General features: G+C 41.7%; 1 protein-coding gene across 4 annotated transcripts in view; it reads left to right on the forward strand.

Moving 5' to 3' along the window:
• GABRB3 (gamma-aminobutyric acid type A receptor subunit beta3) overlaps window positions 1–25108 on the forward strand; it is a 282050-nt gene that overhangs the window by 212935 nt on the left and 44007 nt on the right. For all 4 annotated transcript variants that reach the window (XM_006116094.4, XM_075916425.1, XM_075916421.1 and 1 more), the window contains 3 exons: window positions 4737–4957; window positions 15869–15951; window positions 17100–17237. In XM_006116094.4, coding sequence (XP_006116156.1) covers window positions 4737–4957; window positions 15869–15951; window positions 17100–17237 — 442 coding nt within the window. The remainder of the gene's footprint in view (window positions 1–4736; window positions 4958–15868; window positions 15952–17099; window positions 17238–25108) is intronic.

The following is a 25108-nucleotide window of genomic DNA, read 5'->3' on the forward strand; positions in this document are numbered from 1 at the left end:
CTAGTGAAGGGTTAGGGAATAGAGGTCTTCCTCCACCACCTTGCATTGTATGCATGTGGGCCAGGTAGAATTGCAATCCCTGAATTCAGGGGAGAACAGACACTGCTTCCTATTTACCCCAAGTGTGAAGAGAAACCCAAGGAGGGTTCATCTACACAGCAGGGCTAAACTCGCAATAAGCTACGCCACTTGACCAATGCTAATTGTGTATTTTATGACAAACTAGCTGATTTTGAAGTTTGAGGCTGTCTACACAGCAATTATTTTGAAATAGAGCACTCTTCCCCCAATTTCCCTTACTCCACATACAATGAGGGTTACAGATGTTGGAGTAGGACTCCCGTTGTTTCAAATTTATTTTGAAATAATGGGTTGCTGTGTAGATGCACACTACGATATTTGAGAATAACTGACATTATTCCAAAATAATGCTGCTGTGTAGTCATAGCCAGAGGGTCATAGATGGTTAAGGATTAAGGGGAGCAAGTGGTTCCATCTCTTCCCTCTTCTACCTTCTGCATCAGCCATTGGAGTTGTCCAGCTGTATGCAGAATGAATAGCCATTAAAAGTGTTTGCGTGTGCAATGCACATGCTTCCATGTGCACAAGGAAGCTCTAGCAGGTATTCTATGTTCCATGCACAATCCAATCCATGGAGTTAAACAGTAAAGTTTGAATAAAATGCTTAAAGCTGCTTTCTCTTTGTGTACTGCATGAAGAATAAATACCATGTTTGCCATAGTAGAATCTATATTAGGATGGTGATCTGAGTATCACTGATTTGTATAGATAAACAGACGATTCATTTAAATGAAATTAAGGTGCTGAACATAAGTTTAAAAAAAAAGTAGTGACTTAATCTGAACTCTTACAAAAGAGACAATCCAGCCACCTAGCACAGTAATAATCACTGCAATGTTTGGGTATGAGGTAGAGAACTCCTTGTTCATTAGGTTCCTGATTTACTAAGATGGAGCCAAAATAAACAGTATGATGAAGGGATTGTACAACATGAATTGCTATATATGTTATACTTAGCTAGCTAAGTAGGGCAATCAGCTAGCTGTTAACATGTATCATATGTCGTGCAAAGAAAAGAGGGTTCCTGAAATCCCCTTTCCAATTGTGTGCGTTAACAGATCACACTAGTGGTTTTGTGCCTTTTTTTTTCTGGTCCTTCTAGGTCAGGAGTGGGCAACTTTGTTGGCTTGAGGGCACATGAAGTATGGAAATTACATGGAGGACCAGGCAGGAAAGGCTGGGGGAGGCTATGCCTCCCCAAGCAACTAGGTATGACCCCAAACCCTCCCTTATCTAACCCTTCTGCTCCCAACCTCCCAGGACTTCTGCCCCCTATGCAACCTCCCTACTTACTATTCCTTGACAGAACTCTGAGAATCCAACCCCTATCCAGCCTCCTCCTACTCCCTGCTCCATGACTGTGCCATTTGGAGCATTGGAGCCAGTGGCGCTGCAGCCATGCTGCCCAGCCTCCTCCTGGCAAGTTCCTGACCCCAATCCCTGGCAGGAGCTGGGGAACCAAACTGAAGGATCTTATGGGCCAAGGCTGTAGTTTGCTCCCCTTTGTTCTAGGTTTTGCAAAAAACATCTTATTATAATAGTGTGCACTGTACGATACTCTCTGGCTATGTCTACACTACAAGGTTTTTGCACAAAAACGCCTGTTTTTGCGCAAAAAATGGTGGAGTGTCCAAACCTCAAGCATGTTTTTGTGCAAGAAATCTACAGACAGAGGGCTTTTGCCGGTAGAATTATCCCTCTCCCCACAAGGAATAACTCCTTTTTGCATTACAGCTCATGCACAAAAAGCCAGGTGTGGATGCTCCAGAAGAGGTTTTGCTCAAGAAATTCCTCTTGGAAAAAGCATAGGTGCTCTGATGGCCATTCTGTGAATGACCATCAGAGCTTTCTTGCGCAAGAGCATCCATGCAGTGTGGATGCTCTCTTGCGCAAAAGCACATCGCTTTTGTGATGTGCTTTGAGGTCTGGACACATGTTTGCGCAAGAAGTTTTTGCGCAAAAACGCTTGCATAAAAGGCTTCTTGTACAAAAACCCTGCAGTGTAGACTAAGCATCTGTGTATCCACTATTTCACTACTTCACAGTCTCCTGACATTGAAGATTTAAAGCAAAGTAAAGTACTGTGCTAACTTTATTATTAAACAAGCTTTAATTAAGCCACAACTGATAGAGAATGTAGTTATTCCTATTCATCAACATAAGAGCGCCAGGAGGTATATGGTCCTCCTGATTCATTAATAGGAGCTATGCATGTGCAGTGAGAACAGCATATACCTTTTTGCTTGATGAGTTAAGGTTGATTAATCCCACTAAGAAAAGCTTTTCAACCAAAAGATTGTATCAGATTATTCTGAACAGTCATATCAGATTTGGTCTTTAAAGCATACACTGCACTCTGTCAGTTCTACAAAACCTCTTTCCTACTACTGCTTGGTTCCTTCATTTTAAAAGCTCTTAGCTTCTACAAAGAGGACAACTTACTCATTGGCTATAATATTGTATAGAAATTAAAACCAGTTTCTTAAAGCAAAATCTCTTGCACGATTAAAGAAAATGATTCAGTCAATAAAAATCCCAAGGACTTCAAATGTTGAAGTGGTAATAGGTTTTATTTTATTCTGAGGAGGAATGTTTGGGTCTGATTTGAAGTACTGAGTAGGGATGATGCTTCAAACTATAATTTCTCAGCATGAAACCTTTCTCAAGAATGGATATACAGGCTACCATGAGCCCTAACAGTTTTACTTAAACACATTGATGAAGATTCCCAACCAACCTGAGAGAAGCAAGCCTGAGGGGTTTGGTTCACCAGCTTGCTAAACCACATGCAAATGGAGCCATTTTGTGGCTCACACTCTGATAGTTCACTGTTTAAATATATGTTTGAAATTTACATTAACTTCTCTGTGCTACCTGAATGTTTTTGCTGTTTAAAGTACTTGTGTGTTATTGAACATCATTATTTTGATAGGCAGTGATTGTGTACATCTTAAATAACCAATTTGGTTTTCATGCAAAGAATGATGAGGATAAAGGATTTTTTAAAAGGAAATGTCATCACATTTTAAAATCAATGAAAAAGCAGATAATTTGAAAAAGAGGAAATCTTAGTATGAAATTAATTGTAACTCTAAGGGTATGTCTACACTACCCCGCTAGTTCGAACTAGCGGGGTAATGTATGCATACCGAACTTGCTAATGAAGCCCGGGATTTGAATTTCCCGGGCTTCATTAGCATAAAGCCGGCGCCGCCATTTTTAAAAGCCGGCTAGTGCGTGTAGCCGCGCGGCATGGGCTAGATAGTTCGAACTACGTAGCCATTCCGAACTATCTAGCCCGTGCCGCGTGTAGCCGCACGGCACGGGGTTCGCACTAGCTGGCTTTTAAAAATGGCGGCGCCAGCTTTATGCTAATGAAGCCCGGGAAATTCAAATCCCGGGCTTCATTAGCAAGTTCGGTATGCATACATTACCCCGCTAGTTCGAACTAGCGGGTTAGTGTAGACATACCCTAACTTATTATGCTTAGTACTATAAAATATCTAGATGCAGTTCTATGTTTTTGTGTAATGTATTAGATTACCACTGGCTTTCAACCTTTTTCCATTTGAAGATACCTAAAACATTTCCAGTGGAGGTGTTGATTTTAGGCGTCCATGGACCACTGTTTTATAGTAATGACAACCTTTCACTGATCCCTTAGAGACCAGAGGTTGAAAACCACTATCCTAGCTATAGTCAGTGCATGAACCACATCAATTAAGGTTTGTTACAGAGGCTAGGAACTTCTTCCCAGCGTATTAAGTGTGGTTTTATTCTTGATATGGTCAAGTAAAATTTTCAACATCGTAAAATAGCAAAAGATTTTTTTTAATGGTTGAATACTGTTAGTAGCCTATATATATGTTTAGGGTCTTAAATAAGTGACCCGATTTAAAAAAAATGCTGAGTATCCAGCACCATCAAATGATTCTTTACACTCAAAACCATGAACACAAAATGTAGAAACTAATATAACCATGGTAGTAGAAATTGTGCTAGAGTTTACTTACCACTTGTGTGCACTGCAGCTCAGCCTAACTTATGGTAGGTAAAATCTTTACACCATGCCATTACATGTTCTCATTCTGTATGTGCACATACGCACTGCAACTTCCTAATTTTGTTTTTTGATATAATTTTGACTGCTGTTTAATATTTTGCCTGGGGTGCCAGAGATTGGCAAATTAGTCCCATCTGTGTTTGTTTAATGATCGGTAAAATGGGGATTATAACAATATTTACCTATTTTTTAGTTCCCCAGTCCACAAAACTCTCTCTTATGAAAATGTCACACAATTTATAGTGGTAATTTGTGGGACAAAAAAGAGAGGGGAGAAGATGCCAAAAGAAGTTGAATTTGCTAGTGGTTTTGAAATACACATTTAAACATATTTAAAATCATTCCTGAATTCTTTAACATTATCTAAAGTTTTAATGGTTTAAATTGTTTTTTGGCAAGGTAAATGTAACTCAAAATGTAGCTAAAATTGAGAACCAGAAACAATGAGGGTGTTAAACTGGTGTTAGTAAGAATTTATTTTTATGCAAGATGTAACTAAATGTATAAAAATTTGTTTCCTCAGTAATGAATTGTTGATTCTCTAATCAAGCACCGACTATAAGTTTTCTTTTCTTCTCCTTTTTCCCATCAGGATTATACCTTAACAATGTATTTTCAACAATATTGGAGAGATAAGAGATTAGCTTATGCTGGGATACCTCTCAATCTTACGCTTGATAATCGAGTGGCTGATCAACTCTGGGTGCCCGACACTTACTTTTTAAATGACAAGAAATCATTTGTGCATGGAGTTACAGTGAAAAATCGAATGATTCGCCTTCATCCAGATGGAACAGTGCTATATGGCCTCAGGTCAGTACTTTGTGATGAAGATTTCATAGCCATTGTTTTGTATTGTTATTTGTTTCTGGGTACAAGGTTATTACACAATCAATGTAGCATATTATATAACATTTTGCAGAAACCCTGAAAGATGCTTGTAGAAAACAAATTACACACTCAGTGTGTCTTAATTTTGCCACCAGTGTCTTCAGTCACTTTATCTGTTTATATGACATCACTGTAACTGGAAATTTCTGTAGCTACAGGAAGTTGAAAGGGAACCACTAACTGCAAACCTAAATATTTCATTCAACAAATATTGGCAGTGAGGTTTAATTTGGGTGCTGAGTTCCACTTTTGAAGTAGATGGTGGAAAAAAAGTAAAGTCTACATTGTTAAAACATGAATATTTGTACCTTCTAAATTTTCTGTTTACTCTGGAAGTGTAAAGGGGTTTTAAAGGACACTGCTTTCAGGCCTGCTAATTGTGTGGGGAGGGCATGGGGTCAATTGCCCAGGGGCCCAGGCAATTAAAAAGGGCTGAAGGGCTCTAGCCACTGCTATGATAGTGGCAGCCAGGAATCCCACTGGCCCATTTTAATTCTCCCAGGCAATCCACAGGAATAGGCAAGGGGGCAGCAAATGAAGAAAATTCTAATTTCTGTGCAACATCACTGTTATTAAGCATTGCGAGCCCATTCAAATGCTCTTGTCCCATTGTAGAATGATGATAGTTCTTTACTTGTTTTAACACATTGAATGTGTATTCACCTGAAGCCACTGATGCAGGGAGACTGACAAAAATACGTAATGCAATTGTGATATTAGGAAATACAGTCGTCCGGCCGAGATCAAATATTTCTTGAAGCAGTTCTTGAAGTAGTTCTTTGGCTCACTGTCCAATTTAAAGTTGGTGGAATGTATACATTTCAGGAAGACTTATCTCATCACAAAGATCTTTTGAAATTTTGTTGCTGTACCTTTGTTGAAACTGTTCAGCTACTGAATATAGATCTTCATCACTTAGTTCTCTGAACTCCCAAAGGAATCCAAAAGGGTACAAATTTGTCACAGTGACTCAAATCGACGTACAAGACCAGATTTGATGGAGTCAATAATAACAACAACAAAATTGACTCAATAATGCCTTTCTGCATCAGATTGAGATGTTAGGCTGCAGTTGGTGGAAAACGCAGATGTAATGTCAATACCCTGTACTTTCTGAGTCCAAATCAGTAGGCTTGTGTCCATTGATCCACAAATGTTTTGAATATCTTTAAGAAGTTGTTCAATGTTATCCCTCTCAACATCTAATGTAACATTGAGTGCTTCAATTACAAGATTAGTTTTGTGGATCATTTTTAGCATCTTCATTCACATGGATGATATTAAAATGCATTCAAATGTAGATGTATACTTTTGAATTGACTTAATTTCAGTGAGCGTCTGTGCTATGAGAGTAAGAGATTCAAGCTCAATGAAAGCCTTTCTCACAGCGTCCGAATGCTGTGCTACTGGTTTAATGCCATCAGTTTGTGCTGATCATCTCATTGTTGACGTGCCATGAAGGGAAACAGGCAGATGATGCTTCAGAATTTCCCACTTTCAAGGACTGCTCCTGAAGAGGTAGTGCAATTGCTGGATTGATCTAAAGCATGTGATTGCTTCTTTGCATGATTCAGCGCAATCGAGGCTGACAAGATTTAGTGTGTGGTTGCCACAAGTGGAGAACATACAATTTGGATTTTGCTCGAGAAGGACTACTTGTACTGCATTGTACTTCCCAGCCATATTGGATCCATTGTCATAGGCTTGGCCAATGCAGACTTGAAAATGTAATTTGAAGCCTTCTAGAATTTCTAACATATGAGCAGCAATTTCTTTTCCATTTTTTTCATGAAATTGTCAAACAAAATGAATCATTCTTTAATTGAAACCTTTGAACTTCCTTCAATTTTAACATATCGACCAACCAAGGTCATCTGTTCTTTATGAGAACAGTCTGGAGTAGCATCAATAATAATTGAAAAGTACTTCACATGTCATATCTCTTCAAGGACTGGTTTTTGCACAAATGTCCCACACGGCTCAATAAACTCATTTTGTATTCTGGTAGACAGATAATGGACTTGCATGCAAGAGAGCAGAAAATGCAATTCACAAACACGCTTATCATGGCCTGATAAAAGTGGGTCATACTTGCTAAGAAGCTCACGTACACCAAGAAAGTTTCTGTTTGTAGAGTCACCGATATGCTGACTGGAACCAAACAAAGCCAATCCCCATTCAGAAAGAAAAAGAATGACAGTCAATATGCACTCAAAGAGTTTTTTCCAGTTATTAGTTTCTGTGTTTATTTCACTCAGGAGTAAGTTTTTAATTGAATTGCTGAGGCATCTTTTCTATGAGAAATGATATTATTGGCTTTAAACTCTTGACTGCTGCTTTCCTCTGTTGCTTTCTCTGTCTCCTGCTTCTACCACTTTCAAGTCTTTGCTTCATTTTTATAAAGTTTAAAAAACCAACACCACGGTAACATGACTTAAATTAATTCACTAAAGATTATTGATTGTAGAAAATTGTAATTGTATGTACTTCACAATTAATATTATCTAACAACGATTTGGGGGTGTTCTTACTACAACCTTATAGGCTTATTTCAAAGACTTGAAATTTCATCTGCTAACATGTTCCCATTATTAAATTACTCGAATAATTGGTGCGCTATTATGAATATGAACATGGGGCGATTGCCAGGTTAGATGTAAAGTTTATTAAACAACTAGAATTAAAAGTTTATCATAAAAAAGCCTTTAAAGGTGAATCTAAAACTGGACAAAGAGGTAGCTTACAGCTGATCCTGATATGGTTATTGTATACAAAGACACACAGGAAAAAAAAGGAATATGAAAATCTCCTGTGCAGAGACAAACACTTAATTTAAAGGTTAAATTCACACTCAGACCAAGCAAAATCACTTAACAATAAGAGAATTAATTACCATTTTCAAAACCTCTAATCTATACAAAGACTGTAAACAGTGTTTCATAACGTAGAATCATTAATCACCGAAGCTACTCCAGTCTCCAGTCACACAGATGAAAACTTGGATGCGACTGAAAAATTGGTGAAGACCTGAGGTTCCACAATGATTTAAATTAATTTTTTTAAGATATATATTTAGCTTCTTTTGTTGTATCTGTTATAACTGCAAGGTGTATAACAAATGGAAATGACTTGGTAGAAAAATGTCCAATCTTGAGACTTTGTCTCCTGAAGCTCAGGCCAAATGGCCCTCCTGCCCCCCACTCCCAATAGGGCCTGGATAGGGCTTCCCAAGCTTCCATTCTGTACGAATTAGGGAGGAGCAAGCCAGTTTATCTTATACATGTGTGTCTGTGAGTCTGTTTGTTCAAGAACTCTTCCTAAGTGGTAAGGGCTAGGACCACCACATTTAGGATTCAGCTTCCTCTTATCCTAACTCAAAGCAAAGTCAGGGTTTGGTTGTGCCAGACAATGGGGGTATGTCTACACTACAGAGCTTTGTTGGAAAAACAGCCATTTTCGCAACAAAACCTGAGGAACGTCCACACTACAATTGTGTTCTGTAAGAATATTGAAAGAACAGAGTGGTTTTTCCAGAATTGGTAATCCTCATTCTATGAGGAAGAAGTCTTTTTGGGAAAGAGCTCTTTTGCAAAAAGGGGTGTATGGACAGGGAAGAGGGAGTTCTTTTGGAAGAAGAGGAAAGAAGTAAAAGCACAGGTGCCCACAGCTTACATGCGAGAGAGTGTCCATTCAGTCTGGACGCTCTCTTTCGAAAAATCAGATCACTTTTTATATGCACTTTTGCAGTGTGAGCGCTCTCTTTCAGAGGAGAAACTGGTGGCCACCCACTACTTCTGCCCTGAGCCCCTCTTCTCCCAAATCCCTGTCCAGGCTCCTGCACCAAATGCTCCTACCCATAGCTTCTCCTCACCCCCTGCTCTGACTTCTGCACCTTCCACCGCCTACCCTGAGTGCCTCATCATTCCCCAACCCTGATTCCTGTACCCCCCAAACACTCCAAGGTTCCTGCCCTGAGTCAGCCACATTTCCAAGTCCCTGCTCTGACTCCTGCACAGCCCACACTGCCAGCCCCATACCCAAAAGGACCCGTGCAATACCAGATAAGTTTAAAATAAAATAAAATGAGCCCCACAGAAATTTGGGAACATGCATGTTCAGCAAGTGATTTCTGCACTATCAACTATGTTTATTAAACGGTGATTTTTGCTTTTGCATACTATGTACCCTTGTTCCAAATACTGACAAGTTTTGCAGCAATCTGGAAAATTACTTTTGAATTTTTCCCTTTGTGAATTTAAATATACAAACAACATAAAGCTCCATTTCAGCATTTCTCCCTCTGGCATTCAGGGGACTTGGGGTAAAACAGTCCCACTTGTGAGGTTTAATACTTCATATTGATTTATTTGCAGTATTTACAGGGTAGGCCTAATGGTTGGCCTGAGGGTGCCTTTAAACAAAACCAAACTAAAATATTATATTTCCTTTCTTCCTGCAGTATTGCCTCTTATTCTGCCAACCAACTGCCAGCCCCATCCTCTCTAACCCATTCTGGGCCCAGCAGTGGGAACAAAGGACCCCTTCCACACAGAAATAAACACAAGATTGGCCCTTATGGGGAAAAGCAGCTCTTTACCTAAGAGAAGCCTTTTCCCATCACTGCATGCACCCCTTTATATTTTGCTTCTCCTCCCTTGTCTCACTCACTGGAAGAGGTTTTCAAAGGTCACAAGCAGCTCTTAACTAGACTCAGTGTATCCTTAATCAGCCTGAAGTAACTTCTTTCAGTTCACAGGAAAAAGATCTTTAACCCTTCTAAGAGTGATACACCTGCCTTCAACTATCCTCCCAGAACTATCAGGTCTGATTTTGTTACAAAATGTTCACAGCACATTTTAAAATCAATTAATATTAGTTATACAGCTAAAGCTTCATACTAATCGGTATAAAATCATTTATTTGGTGAATTTAGTTTGCTCTTCTGTAGACAGAGCATGCCCATTACGCTTTCCTTGAATGTATTTATTGTTTGAATATACTCACTGAGAAGAGAATGAGAGAAACATGGACTTCAATGCCCGCGGCACATAGAGGATACCAAACTTACAACTTCCTACCCTCATCACTGTGGCCCATTTTTTGCTGTTCCTCCAAGAGAGAAGCTCCTGAAATTAAATCCTGGCAAAAAGAAAGGGGAAGCATTCTGAAACATTTGCCAAAACCTTAGCATCCTTGATCAAAGGAATCAAGCATTTCATTGCAAAGGTTACTTGCAGACTTGTGTTCCATCTAGGCAATGCTGCTTTTGAGACATAAAATAGCATCAGTAGCCAAAAATACCTTCTGCCATCTTCATCTGGTCATGAGGCTATATGCCTCTTCTTTAGGCTGTGTCTAGACTACACCCCTCTTTCGACAGAGGTAAATTAGACACTTCAAAATTGCAAATGAAATGGGGACTTAAAGTGCCATTTTGAAAGTAAAACCATGGTCTAGACGGCAGGCTTTTTGGAAAGATCCTGTACTCATTTTTTGAAAGAGCGCCATTACACGATTATGCAAATGAAGCATGGGATATTTAAATCCCCACTTGATTTGCAATTTTGAAGTGTCTAATTTACATCTCTCTGTCGAAAGAAGGATGTAGTCTAGACACAGCCTTAGTGAGGATCTGGCCTCTGTAGCTGTTATGTTTGACACTCCCAAAGCTCAGTTACTACAATATACTGCATGATAGAAAATATAGGAAAGCTACTGATGGAGGTGATCTTCTGAGCAACACTGATGCCTGAAAATGCATGATTCAAGTGACTTATATGTCATACTGACCCCATGTTAGATCCTGTAAAATTCAGAACCCTGATCTTCAAAGTTTTCAAGGGATTGAGCCTAGGTTATCTCTGGATTCTTCTTCGCCACAACAACCACTATCCATCCAGAACAATGGAATTAATAGTTCCAAGGAGGAGACTGACTGTTGGCAGCACAACATGTAAAAGGCACATTTCTGCACAGCAGCTTTTCCTCACCAATAATTCGAACAAAAAAGATAATATTATTTACAAAGCGGGGGTAGAAAGTAAAGTATCCTTGCTTGTTGTAGGCTTACCAGATGCTTTTTTTTTTTTTTTTTTTTTTTTCTTTGCTCTTAGACAATATGGTGGTGGAGCAAGTTATAAACAGCTAAAATGAGAATTTTTGCAAGTCATTTTAATCTGTGGCTTGATTATTTTTTGTTCAGTACTCAGTATTTCAATATTCATGCTGTATTGGTTGGTTATGGTTGGTCAGATAAAGAACATGACCTTCTTTCTATTCTTTAGTTGGATGTATATAATTCTTACAAGCAGGATGTCAAAATTAACCATTGGGACTTTCAGAGTATGTCTAGACTACATGGCTCACCCAATGGAGCCATGTAAACTAGTTTACCCGATATAGTCAATGAAGCAGGGGATTTAAATAATAAATAGCCGCTGCGCTGTGCTGACAATCAGCTGATCCGTCACAGCGTGGCAGTCTAGACACAGATCGGTCAACAAGGGAAGCCTTTGTTGACTGCTCCCTTATGCCTACTGAAATGAGGTTTACAGGAGCGGTCAACAAAGGCTTCCCTTGTTGACTGTGCCGCGTCTAGACTGCTATGCTGTGCCGGATCAGCTGATTGTCGGCACAGTGCAGTGGCCATTTTTATTTTAATGAAGCGGAGATTATTTAAATCCCTGCTTCACTGACTATATCGGGAAAACTAGTTTACATGGCTCCGTCGACAGAGCCATGTAGTCTAGACATACCCTCAGACAGAAATACTTTTGTTTACTTAGATTTACTTAAATTCTTTGGGGAAGGACCTATTTCTTTGTGTCTGTACAGTGCCTACTACAACAGATTAAGAGCCTTTAAACAACACAGTGATATAAATACTAACACTTATATTACTAATAATAATATTGCAGTTTAGAGAGCGGTACCAGGAGATAAGCTAACTTGGGGAATTTTAGAAAATTGTCAACCTTTCCTTTCTGTATTGTATGCATTCAAAGTGTGTGTGTGTGTGTGTGTGTGTGTGTGTGTGTGTGTGTGTAATCTGATTTTTCTCTAGCGCATGTAATTGCTTCTCTACCAGTGATCTGCTGAGGGATTCTGGGAATTTTGTCATCCTGCTGTACCAGAGAGTATCTCATTCACAAAACAAACAAAAACCCTCTTCTTGTGCACATAGCTGAGTAAACTAAACTTTCTTTCCATGAGATTGTATTCAAGGAAAATGAAGTCACCTGAAAGGTCACACAAACAACATTACTGCAGCAAATAATTTTGTACATTTGACTAAATGTGATATTTACCTATCTGTTTTTTTTAAAAATCTTGAGTTTGATGTTTGGACTTACAAGTTCACATCTTGATTTAGTACATAAATGTCTTATATAGTTTTTATGGAGCACATTCTTCCTGACACTGCAACCCTGCAATACATAAATGTTGAGGGGTTTAAGACAAAGAACATTATCTTAAAAGACATAAGGTATCCTAATATGTTGAAGGCAGATACAAATTTGCAAGCAGCATCATTTTTAGTAAATACTAGCAGAAATATCCGGCGTTGCCCGGGGAAAATATAGTAAAAGGTGTGATGAATGAACTACATCAATTACATGAACATAGCATAATGTATTGGAAATTCTTTTCTCTTATATATTACTTTAAGAAATTAACATAGCTAGTGATGTGCTTACAAAACAACAAACCCATAGGGTCTCTTTTCTCAATCCCCACAAATCAGGAAGGCCCATCTTCCCTTAAAGACTCTATGCAAACCAATGCCTGCAGCCTCCTTGCCAGAATCCCCAAGAAATGGAGAGGATATCTCCTGGTCTCCGCAACAGCAGCAAATCACTGCTCCCCAAGTAGCCACTCCCTGTCCATGGGACAACTTGAATGGACTTCCTAGCGGCAGCTGGACCAGTTGCATTGATCAGACAAGGCAAAACCCCTTCAGACCAGGTGCAGTGAGTGATATCTAGATGATCAGAGCATGCAGCACCTGAATGTACCTGTTCTAATGAGAATAGGCTGTTCTGAGTGTATCGTGTCCTCCTCAGGCTCCACGGTGCTCTAAACCTTGTCCTCCTACCCACCTCCTCTTTGTACTGTGAGCTGAATCCTTCGAAGTGCACAATGCACTTGCTGATAACACACACAGCCCTGCCAGGAGAATGCACACAGCCCAAAGGAGGGTGAGTGGTGGGAAGGCTCCTTTGGGTGTGGAGGGAGGGAAGCAACTTTAATTCCCAGAAAGGTTTCAGTCGGAGCCTGGCTGTGGGAAGATGTTGAGAGGCTGTGACAGCTGGATGCTTCTCCCAGCCACAATTAGCAAGGCTAGACCCCAGCCAGCATCAGTCCCATTTGGGTCTGTCCTGGAGACCTGCTGTTGCCCTAGGATAGGGGAGGTTGCTGATTCTCTGCCCCACTGCAGCCTCTCCCCCATAGGCTTTCCCTTGATGGTACTGCAGGTGCCACATGCTTTATCCTCTAGGATCTCGTAGTTGCAGTTTATGCAACATGCTTAACAGAAGAGTCCAGCAAATGCCTATGATCAGGTGCTACTAAAAGCTTATTATCAGTGGGCCCAACAGGGGTTCTGGGGGAACTGATTTAGAGATCAACCAATCCACTGATTGAAGTTAGGAAATCAGTAGTATCCATGCAAAATTTGGTGTTTCTAGCTCTTACCATTTCGGAGATCTTTCAGAATTATCAGTGGGCCCAGTTGGAGCTCTGTGGGAACCGGGGGAACCGGCTTCAAGATATAACCAATCCAGTTATTTAAGTTAGGAAATCAGGAGTATACGTGCCAAATTTGGTGTTTCTAGCTCCTACCATTTCTGAGATCTTTCAGGACAAACAAACAAACAAACTTTCAGAAATATTTATAAGAAGATACCGAATTTATCTTTTATAAATGTCCATTTTCTGTCTACTTGGCATTTGCTAATAGTTAAAGACACTAATAGTTGTGAGACCCTAATTCAGGCTTTGCATTAATTTAACCCATCCAGATGCCATGGAGGATCTGGAACTAAGTGACCCATTGTTCAATGTAATAAATATTTTTCATTTAAAATAGAATGGGATAACAGCATAATAATCAAAATTACATATTACTGCTTTCTCTTATTGTTTTGAATTGGAAATACCAATCTTGAATTATATGCAAAATAATGTGATTTAATAAGAATTGTGACTTTGCGAAATTCATAATAGTTATGAATATAAAATTTAGAATGTTCCTGCAGTGATCAAAGATAAAATATGTGATTTTTTTCCCACCAAGTGCATTAGTTGGTGCTAGTTTTATGTGTTAAATCAGAGTTACTAACAGTCATACTGCAGCAATTTTAGCTTCCATAATGAATAACCCTGGGCCTACCACCTTGCCTAAAGAGACAGCAGGGCACTGGGCAGATGTTCGATTGAGATAAATCCTTCTCCTAAACCACAGAGCAGGTGTGGAAGCTGCTCACTAAACTATTCCAGCCCACTGGGACATGTGTTAAACCCCTACATCTATCAGGGCGAGCAAGCTATTGATCAGCAGGCAAAACATGTAAAAGGGATCATCGGAAAGACTCCCTCCATTGAACAGCACTCAGGAAAACTTATGTGAAAAGCGTGCCCCAGAAAGTGATGTCAGAGCCTTGCTTCTAACTCCATTCATCTGAAGAAGTCGGCTGTGCCCATGAAAGCTCATGATTCCAGCTACATGTTTTGTTAGTCTCTACGGTGCTGCAAGACTATTTGTTGTTTTTAAAGTTTTTCCAGTTATAGACTAACACGGCTACCGCTCTGAAGGAAAGTTTCAGATTCAGATTTTTGTTTAGGAATTAATTAACCATTTTTCAAGTGTGTGACTATGAATATCAAGAAAGGTTAATTTGATTTTAAAATGTGGACCTAGTCAAACACAGAAGGTAGTTTAAACATGAACTTAATAAGAAAGCAATATTAGATGGATGATGTTCCCTTAAAGGCTAAGACCTCACTTCAACAAAACACTTAAGTGTGTGCTTAAACACATGTTCAAGTTAATTGCTGAATCAGAGCCTATGTGTCTATATTAATTCACTATTTTTTAAAATTAAGTTCAATTTCTGAGTCTACATGTGGCTTACTTTGAATGAATGCATATACAGTATTGTATTACTTTGAATTGAAACATATATAATCATTTGAACATATTGATCATTTCAATATATACTGCACATTGATTAGTCTCAGAGGAGTAGCCATGTGAGTCCGTACCTGCAAAACAACAAGGAATCCTGTGGCACCATAAAGACTAACAGATTTATTTGGACATAAGCTTTCGTGGGTAAAAAGCACGTCATCAGATATATACATAGAGGGATGTCATTAATATAAACAGATTGGCCCTGATTCAGCAGTGAACTTGAATATGTGTTTAAGTTTAAGCACACACTTAAGTGTTTAGCCAAAGAGAAGTCTTAGCATTTAAGGGAGCATCATTCATAATTCCATGCATCTGACAACAGGGGTTTCACCCAGGAAAGCTTATGCCCTCGTTGTTTATACATTGATTGTAAAATATTCTGATTTTGGAGAGAATGTACAAGTTGTACTATCACATTTATATATGGATTATTCTTTTGAATCTATACTTCTATTGGCTGCTATGGTTTTTATTTCTTTACATAAGTTTTGCTAAGACATAACCACAGGAAAACCATATTGTGTGGTAGTTAAAATAAAGACAAAGAAGAAGAAAAACTGAACACCAATGTAGCATAGAAAGAGCCACCGAATCTGGTCTGTGGTCACTGCCTACTGTAATGCCATGTGTTTGTATTTTAGAATCACAACGACTGCAGCTTGTATGATGGACCTAAGAAGATACCCATTAGATGAACAGAACTGTACTCTGGAAATAGAAAGCTGTACGTATATATGAAGATACAAATGATATCCAATTCAGTTGTGAGAGCTGTTTTCCCCTATACAAGCATAGAACAGTCATTCTGATGCCTAATAAACCTGTGAATTCCTTAATACAACCACCCTTTGGCATGTTTGATTTTATGCTGCTTTTAAAATATAAGGGAATTGTTAATTTCAGGCTGCGTGTTGTATTGATACAAAGTGGTGGTAGGAAATTGAAAGAATAAAACAGTTCACCACTCTTGACTGATTAGGTGGAGATAGTGGCTGGATACAAATCTACACAAGAGAACAAAGGTTCATATATTAATCAGCTTGACTTCGAAGACAGCAAACACTGAGATACAATTTTCTTTCCATGTGATTTATTATGCATGAATGGCCTTGCCAGGGGACCTCCTTGGCCGTCATGCCCACTTATGATTTGGAGTTCAGCTCTACACACAAGCAGATTCGCTCTTGAAACCTGGTTTTCTATAACTGGAATATTCCGATATTTTATAATTCTGTTTCAAGAGCCATTGCTCTATTTCTACTGCACAATGGGAAGTGAGGGAACATCTACATACATAAAATATAGTTCATGAAGAACATTCTAATGAATTCTTTGTGTAAATTACACTTGACTTAATCCCACTCCCATTGGCATTAGTGGGAGTTTAACCACTAATTTCAGTGTGAATGGGAGAAGACCTCTCTCTCTGATATGTTTGTTGTATGATAGAACTGTCTGGCTTTTTCTGTTAATTTAATATCTCAAATTACACCAATCTGTAAGCAGACTGCTGTAGTCAGTACTGGGCGGGGGGAGCTCTACTTAATACTGGTTGTATTTATACCCTGACTATAGGCTATCAGGTTGCCTTCATTCTTCCCCTGAATTTCATCAGAAGTAAAAAACAAAATAAAAAACTTGCCTCAAATACTAATGAGCTCTTTAATCTAATGGAAGCAACCCTTTAAGAGCACAACTTAGAATGGTAATATATTTGAAAACCACCCTATGGAATAAAGTAGTTTATAAAAATTACAGCTGCAAAGCCATCATCCTCTCTGGAATCTTCTGAAGTACTATATACTAGATTTTTCATGGCAGAATATAATAGAGGGTTTATTTTGCCTCCTGATATCTGTGCTTTGTTTGAAGATGGCTATACCACAGATGACATAGAATTTTATTGGAGAGGTGGAGATAATGCAGTCACAGGCGTAGAGAGGATTGAGCTTCCGCAGTTCTCCATTGTGGAATACAGACTGGTGTCAAGGAATGTTGTCTTCGCCACAGGCAAGTGTTTCTTTTGTTCACATGTTCACTGTGTTCCCATCCTCCTTACATATGTCAGCTGATGGTTACCTGTTCTATTCATTCCCTCTGGGGTCCCTGGCATTGGCCACTGTCAGAAGACAGGGCAAGATGGATCTTTGGTTTGACTCAATATGACCATTCTTATATGCTTATTATTGAATATAATGCTAGTGCTGGATGCCACATTTTTTATAAACTATTAGCTGATAAAGCTACTATGCAGTAATCCTTGAAACAGGAATACTTCTCAATTTATTTTTACACATGAATAGTCCATGAGTATTGTCTCATACTTAACAGAGAGGCTAAAAATCTTTGAAATTGAGTATAAAGTCTTTCAATTTGAGCTGTCAGTTCATGCTACCCCATAGTGACCCTTCCAGAATTGTGGGAATGCCATATTTTAAAGAACAGCTGAAACATCACTGATATGCAACCGTTGAGGGTGTGTTTGGATTGCATTCCAAATAGTGGATGCAGTGTATTTTATACCTTATGTTTCCCTAAGGTATGTGTTTACATGTAATAGGCAACTGAAGGCATCTAGTTTCTATACATCCAATGCCTCCAATAGTCGGTTTTGTGGTGTATTCCTGGGTCCAGAGGTTCCACTTTCCCTCCCCAGAAATGTAGTTTTAATTGACAGAATTTCACAGTATCTGTGAAAATTAGAATACTTATTGAGATGATTGAAGACAGCCTGGATTTAAGTATTTAATATCTTTGAAAATGATATCTTTGAAAATGTTGGTATGAATGACTTGGACACATAGCGATTCCTTGGCAGAGCTGGGACTTCAGCTCTGGAGATAAAAGCTCTCAGCTCTCTCTACTCAGACCATGCTGCCTATTGCACCTTTCTTCTCAAACCATTTAATAAACTAAGCTTCTTCTTCAAGTAGCGTCCTTATGGGTGCACCACTGTAGGCATATGTGTCTCAAAAGGGAGGTTTTTGGTAGCAGTGCCAGTTGAGCCAGGGCATGTACCTCAAGCCTATCTAGAACTCTCACTTCCTTTTCAGCTGCCTTTGGCACCACAGAGAGAAACCAGCTGTCCCTCCCTTACCTGTAATATTAGCATAATGAGCAGCTTTTGTTCTCCCTAATACTGTTCCTTTTTTTTTTTAACTCCCTTGGGATTAAAAAGGAGGAGAAAGTGGGGGAGGAAATCCTTTGGTTTTTAACCCGTCTGGGGGCATCTCCTGTCCTGGTTCCCCCCACCTCTGGTGAAAAGAAAAGAAAGGAAAAGAAGAGGAGGAGTAAAGAGGAGATATTCGCTTCTGCATTCCTCATTGCTAGAGATTGATCTGCCCCCAACACCCACCCGGGGTCATTAGCTCTACCTGCTTTGAGAGGTGCCACTCCTGTAAGCAGTTTCTATAACAGTCAGACACTCTCACTGTTTCTGATTCCTGGGACAGCCTTATAGAAGTGCTTCAACAACCACAGGAAGGGTACTGACAAAGCCTCTGTCGAAAAAGAGTGTCTAGACTACAACCAGTACTGTCGACAAAGCAAGCCACTTTTTTGAAAGAAAGTCTAGACGCTTTCTTTCGAAAAAGCACAGTTTGCATGCAATAGCACCTTTTTCAACAGAGTACTATAGAAAAAGTGCCTTATTCCTCGTAGAATGAGGTTCACTGCCGTCGACAAAACTGCCGTGTTCTGTCGACTTACTGTCGACAGAATGTGGTGGTAGTGTAGACGCAGGTATAGTTTTGTCGACAAAAGCCCACTTTTGTTGACAAAACCCTGTAGTCTAGACACACCCGAACTGGGAGCTGAAGTTTAAAACTCCTCTTTAGGGAGAAGGCACTTCAGTCTTCAGGGGTGTATCTAGACCACAGGGTTTTGTTGACAAAAGTGGGCTTTTGTCGACAAAACTATACAAAACATAATGTCGACAGAACTCAGCAGTTTTGTTGACGGCTGTAATCCTCATTCTACGAGGAATAATGCCTATTGTCAATAAAGTTCTGTTGACAGAAAGCGTTATTACATCTACACTGTCCTTTACGTCTACACTCTCATGTCGACAAAGCGGCTTGCTTTGTTGACAGAACTGGACTGGATGTAGTCTAGACACTCTTTGTTGACAGAGGCTTTGTCAACAGTATCTATTGACAAAGCCTCTGTCGACAAAAGCCTGTAGTCTAGACGTACCCCAGGTGACTCCTGAAACTTTATCCCCAGAGACTTAACTTAACAAGGGAAGAGTCATTAGAAATCTACAGTAGATTCCTCCAGCAAGTTCAGAATCATTACCAACCAGAGGGGTTTGTTTCCCCAGAGCTGTCACTTTGGTACTAACAGAAAAACCAAAGCCAAGTGGTTGGCAGCCAGTGGGGGTTTCCCCAGAGCTGCCCCTTCCCTACGGACAGGAAAACAAGCTTATCATGGCATCAGCACAGCAGCCACTGCTCTGAAGCTTTTCCCCCCATGCAGCTCTGCTCTGCAGCACAAACTGCAGTAGTAACACATGATAAGCAAGAGGCAGTCAGGTTCTCAGGCACTGTTAACACAATTGCCATCCAGTCCTGAAAAGAGAGTCACAGTGAAAACTGCTGGTACCAGGTTGCAACGGAACTCCCGTCTAGGGAGTATTCTGCACCTTCCCAAGCATCAGTACTGACAGTGTACCGCGGACACTCCTCTGCAGTGCCAAATGAGCCCATGGTAACACATGAGCTCTGGTATCCTGGAAATCTGTGGCCTTGGTACCCGGGAAAAGAGAGTTGCTGTGCCATTTCTAGAAGTGTGGCACTAACAACTTTCAGTACATGGATCAAGAAAGCTCTTGCCTAGAGAGTGCTCTGCACTATCTCAACCACTGGTACCAAGAAAGTACCATGGACATTTCGTCATGGTGCTCAGGGAGCCCAAAGTTCCACATGAACTCTGGTACTCTGGAGACATGATGTGTGGGGAAGAACCACAATCCCCACTAGGTGGCACCTGGGCCTTGGTACCAAGCACATCCAGGCACCTGAAATCACTCCTGGAACCAGGCTGTGTACTGCCAATACCCCAGTCAGTGCCACCCCTACCCAGTGACAAGTCTGACAGTGACCAGAAGGAAGTCATGGCCTATTGTTACAATGCAAGGATCCTCCCCAGCTCCATCGACCCCATCCACAATCGTAGTATGAGACACCATCATCCATGCCACACACCCCCATTGCCTTATTGCAATCCTTGGGCAATATAACACAGGTTACAGCCATCCACTGTCTCTCAGAGTGGCTGTGCAGAGCCCCTGAGCCAGAGACACAGGAAGCTTTTTCAGAACAGGAGGATCATGCCAAGAGGATGGCACATGAGCTATAGATCCCCCAACAGGAGGTGGTAGATTCACATCACAATTGGGGGATATTCTGCACACCACCTCCCAATTAACGAGGCGATTCTAGATACTACCAACTCCATCTTTGTGGATGTGGTTAATGCCTGAAGGAAACAACATGATGCCAAGTTAGCCCCACACAGTTGGATTGGACAAGATGGAGTAGTTGTTGCTGATTCAATTGCTTAGAATTGTGAATCACCAAATTGTTAGGGCCAAATATGATTTTATCAATTTATGGAAAATTGAAAGTGTTTCTGGAACATTTCCTGGAGACACAAAAATAACAATTACAGGGCATCCCCTTCTGGGTGTGTGTGGAGGGTAAGAGGGAGGGGTTATTGGCAGTCAGGTGTCTCTGCTTCTCTAATTGCTGACTGTTGTCTCCAAGCCTAGCCCCTCGCTTCAGGGGAAACCCACATTCTGTCCAAGCCCCAAAACAGTGGGGCTAAACATTGTTCAATGGGGAAGATGAGCACCCAGGCCTTCCTGCTACTCTGGGCCCTGACCCAGGGTATGTCTACACTACAGCGCTAATTCGAACTAACTCGTCTAGAACTAAAAACTAGTTCGAATTAGCGTTTTGCTAATTCGAACTAGCATGTCCACATTAAGTGGACCCTGAACCGGGGTTAAGGATGGCCGGAAGCAGTGCCAGCAGGGCATCACAGGAGGACTTAGAGCGTGGAGATGCTGTCTCAGGCTAGCCGAGGGCTGCGCTTAAAGGGTCCCGACCCCCACCCCAGACAGACAGTTCTCAGGGGTGCCCCGCTTGCAAAGCAGTCCTGGCTTGGAGTGCCCGGAATGCCAACACTGGGCACATCACAGCACTCGGCCATCAGACCGGCTGCACTTGCCGCAGGTTGCCATCTGGGGAGAGGGGGCAATTGGGGGGCTGCAGAAGAGCTTCCACCCCCAGAAGCCCGCAGAGCCAGCCCAGTCCTCCCCATCGGGGGCTCGTGCCCCATTCCTCCCTCACCTCCTTCCACTTACCCTTCCCTAGCCCCTTTTCTTGATGTACAAAATAAAGGACAATTGTGTTCAAAAATGGAATCTGTCTTTATTGAACAAACCTGGAAGAGACTGGGAAAAGGAGGTGGGAGAGGGGAAGAGAGAGGGTGGGAGAGGGGAGGGCAACTAAAATGATCAAGGGTTGGGAACAGGTCCCATATGAAGAGAGACTAAAGAGACTGGGACTTTTCAGATTAGAAAAGAGGAGACGGAGGGGGACAGGATAGAGGTCTCTAAAAGGAGGAGTTGGGTGGAGAGGGTGCATACAGAAAAGTTCTTCATTAGTTCCCATAAAGAAGGACTAGAGGACACCAAAGGAAAGGAATGGGTAGCAGGCTTCAACCTAATAACAGAAAGTTGTTCTTCACAAAGCAAAGAGTCAACCTGTGGAACTCCTTGCTGCAGGAGGCTGTGAAGGCTAGAACTAGAACAGAGTTTAAAGGGACGTGAGATCAAGTCATGGAGGTTGGGTCCATGGAGTGCTATTAGCCAGGAGGTAGGAGTGGTATCCTTGCCCAAGGTTTGTGGAAGGCTGGAGAGGGATGGCATGAGACAAATGGCTTGGTCACTGTCTTCGGTCCATCCCCTCCAAGGTCCCTAGGGTTGGCCCCTGTCGGCAGACAGGCTACTGGGCTAGATGGACCTTTGGTCTGACCCAAGACGGCCATTGTAAGCTCAGGGCTCAGGGTCGGGGTCTCAGTGGACCCCCTTGATTTTCATGCACACCTTCTCCTGGGTGGCCAGGCTGGCAGCTCTCCTGCCCTAGACGGCCACTTTCCTGTGCCTAGTGCGGAGATCGTGGACGAGGTCCACGATGTCCGCACTAGCCCAGGCGGGTGCCCGCCTCTTGCGGTCCCGGGCAAGCTCCCGGGAGCCGCCAGCCTGGTCCTGGGAAGAGGGGGAGGGCTGGGGGGCATCGGGTGGCTGGCTCGAGCCGTGCCAGGTGCAGGGTCTGCTGGCTGTGTGCTGGCAGGCTTGCACCTGGCACGGGCACCGTAGCCAGCCCGTGCCCCTTTAAGGGGTCCGGGGCCGGGAGGGGGCAATAGAGTTTCCCTGGTGTTGGCCAGAGTGGCCACCAGGGAAACCTGGGGTGGGCTAGCCTCCCACTAGTTCGAATTAAGGGGCTACACACCCCTTAATTCGAACTAGCTAGTTCGAACTAGGCTTAATCCTTGTAAAATGAGGTTTTCCTAGTTCAAACTAAGCGCTCCGCTAGTTCGAATCTAGTTCGAACTAGCGGAGCGCTAGTTTAGCACCTATGAAAGTTAGTTCGAACTAACTCTGTAGTGTAGACATACCCTCTGAGACAAATGCCAGGGGGCCAAGTGGAGACAATGAGGAAAAGGGCAGGAGGGGAGGTGTTAGTGGGAGGGGGAACAGGGTGATGCTGGGAGAGGAGAGGTTAAGGGCATTGGGGGCTAAAGGGAGGAGGGGGAGTTGCTGGGAGAAGGCTTGAAAGGAGGGGTGGGCGTGAGGAAGGTGGGGATGGAGCAAGGCATGTGTGAGGGCACAGGGGCATGAGGGGAATGAGGGCAGAGGGTGGTGAGGGGGTGGGCATCAGGGAAAAAGAGGGCAAAGGGAGCAGGGGCAGCGAGGGAAGGGGGAGGCACCAGGAGGGTGCAGGGGTAAGTGAAGGTGCAGGTGCCAGGGGATTCTGGGGGTGAAGCAGAAGGGCAGACACCTGCAGGGGAGGGATCAGCACCAGGAGGAGAGAGGCAGGGCAGGTGTGTAGAGGGAGGAGTTAGGCGAGAGGATGAGGAGGGGCTCACATGATCAGTGTGGGGCTACTGGAAGAGTGGGCACGGGGGGACCCCTTTTTGCTGTTTTTTCTCCAAAGGGGGGGGGGCGCAATATTGTGCTGCCCTGGGTCCCACAAAACTCTCATCCGCCCCTGCGGGTGGCCAAGTTTCCTGCAGTCCCATAAATTTTGTTTACAGCCACCAGTCCCGTCTCTCAGTATTCTATGCTGTTATTTAGCTCTAATTTATGCCTAAATGTCTTCTTAAGAGCCCATTAAGAAGTAGTAATGCTGTTTGTTAGACAATATTGACCTTCCATGGTCTGGCAGATTCTCTGGTTCAGCACTGGTTAGGTCTCAAGGTTGACGAACTAGAGAGTTCAACCTGTATTAAAATTATTTTGAAAGCAGAAGTAGTCTATCTTCAACTGAAAATAGCAATGATTTTCTAGAAAGGTTCCCTTCTGCAGAAAGCAAGAAAGAAAGGTCACATTTAGAGACTGACCTGAAAAGGGAAGACATAACCCACTTTGTATGGAAACTTCATGACCCATTGTAGTTTCTAGCCAAATTAGCTCCTAGTTTGAAAGAGTACTTTTAATAGACTTTGAAAATTAATTATTTGGCATGTTCTGAAAGATCAATCTTTAAAGTACATTTCTAATTAGCTAAAGAAATATCCTGGAAGAAGAGATTTGAATATGAATTTTGTAGCTGGCCATCTCTGATATCTTGGTTTTTTTCTTGAATAAAACAGCAAGAGACTAATTTAGCCTTGGAGCTAGGTATTTCAGCTCAGCTCAGTGGCTTTTAATGAAATCGAAACAGACACAAGTAATTGCTTTTTACCAAGCATTTTGATAAATGAGAAGTTGGGGTTTGTATTCAGCGTATTGATTAACCATTTATTTTCCTCTCTGCATTCTCAGTCATATCATTAGTCAAAAATACTTTAAGGCCAGATTCTGCCACTCTTATATGCCATGAGTCGGTACTGAACTTTTCCAGTTATCCCTCTTGAATTGGTGGCAGTCCTAATGCTGAGTTTGAGGAAGGGTCTCAGAAACAGGCCCCTGAACATGAACGATTTTCAAGACTAAAATATATTTTCCTATCATATACATGAGCTAGAAAACAATCAGTAAATGTATTGAGCCTTCATTATCAAGGCATTATCAAGCCAGTTACAATCTAATAGTTGAGCAAACCAGGAAATCCTGATTCCATGAAATAATTAATTTCTGTTTAAATATAGGAGAATTTGATTATAATCCCTTGATCACATGTAGATGAGATCACATGTAGATGAGGCTTCTGTGCACAGATCTTCCACACAGAAAGGGCAGAATCAGCTGCCTTCATAAAAAAGGTCCCTACCTTTCATCCCTTTCCGAGTTCTGTGGTCAACATGCTGAGGTAGCATGGGAGTAAATGAGAAAGGAGTAGGAGTTGGCAGAATGAAAGCTAGGCTGAGGGTGGTTGGAGTCCCGCGTTCCCAGGTGTCACCAACCACCAGTTGCCCAAGGGATAGAGCTGGTACTCTTGTATCATAGCTAAGTTAAGGTAACTCCAGTGGTGTAATGGATAAGATCATGGCTTCTAGAAGCTGGGTTTGAGCCTTGCCTGCCCTGTGGGCAGTAGCACCACCAGCCTCTGGAGGGATAAATCTTTAGGGATACAAAGTCAGCTAAGGACTCTGGATGGGATTGATATGTGAGGTGCAAACTCCACCCCTTCTGTGGGCTAAATAAATTTGAA

The sequence above is a fragment of the Pelodiscus sinensis genome, chromosome 1 (assembly GCF_049634645.1).
Source record: "Pelodiscus sinensis isolate JC-2024 chromosome 1, ASM4963464v1, whole genome shotgun sequence".
Taxonomy (NCBI): domain Eukaryota; kingdom Metazoa; phylum Chordata; order Testudines; family Trionychidae; genus Pelodiscus; species Pelodiscus sinensis.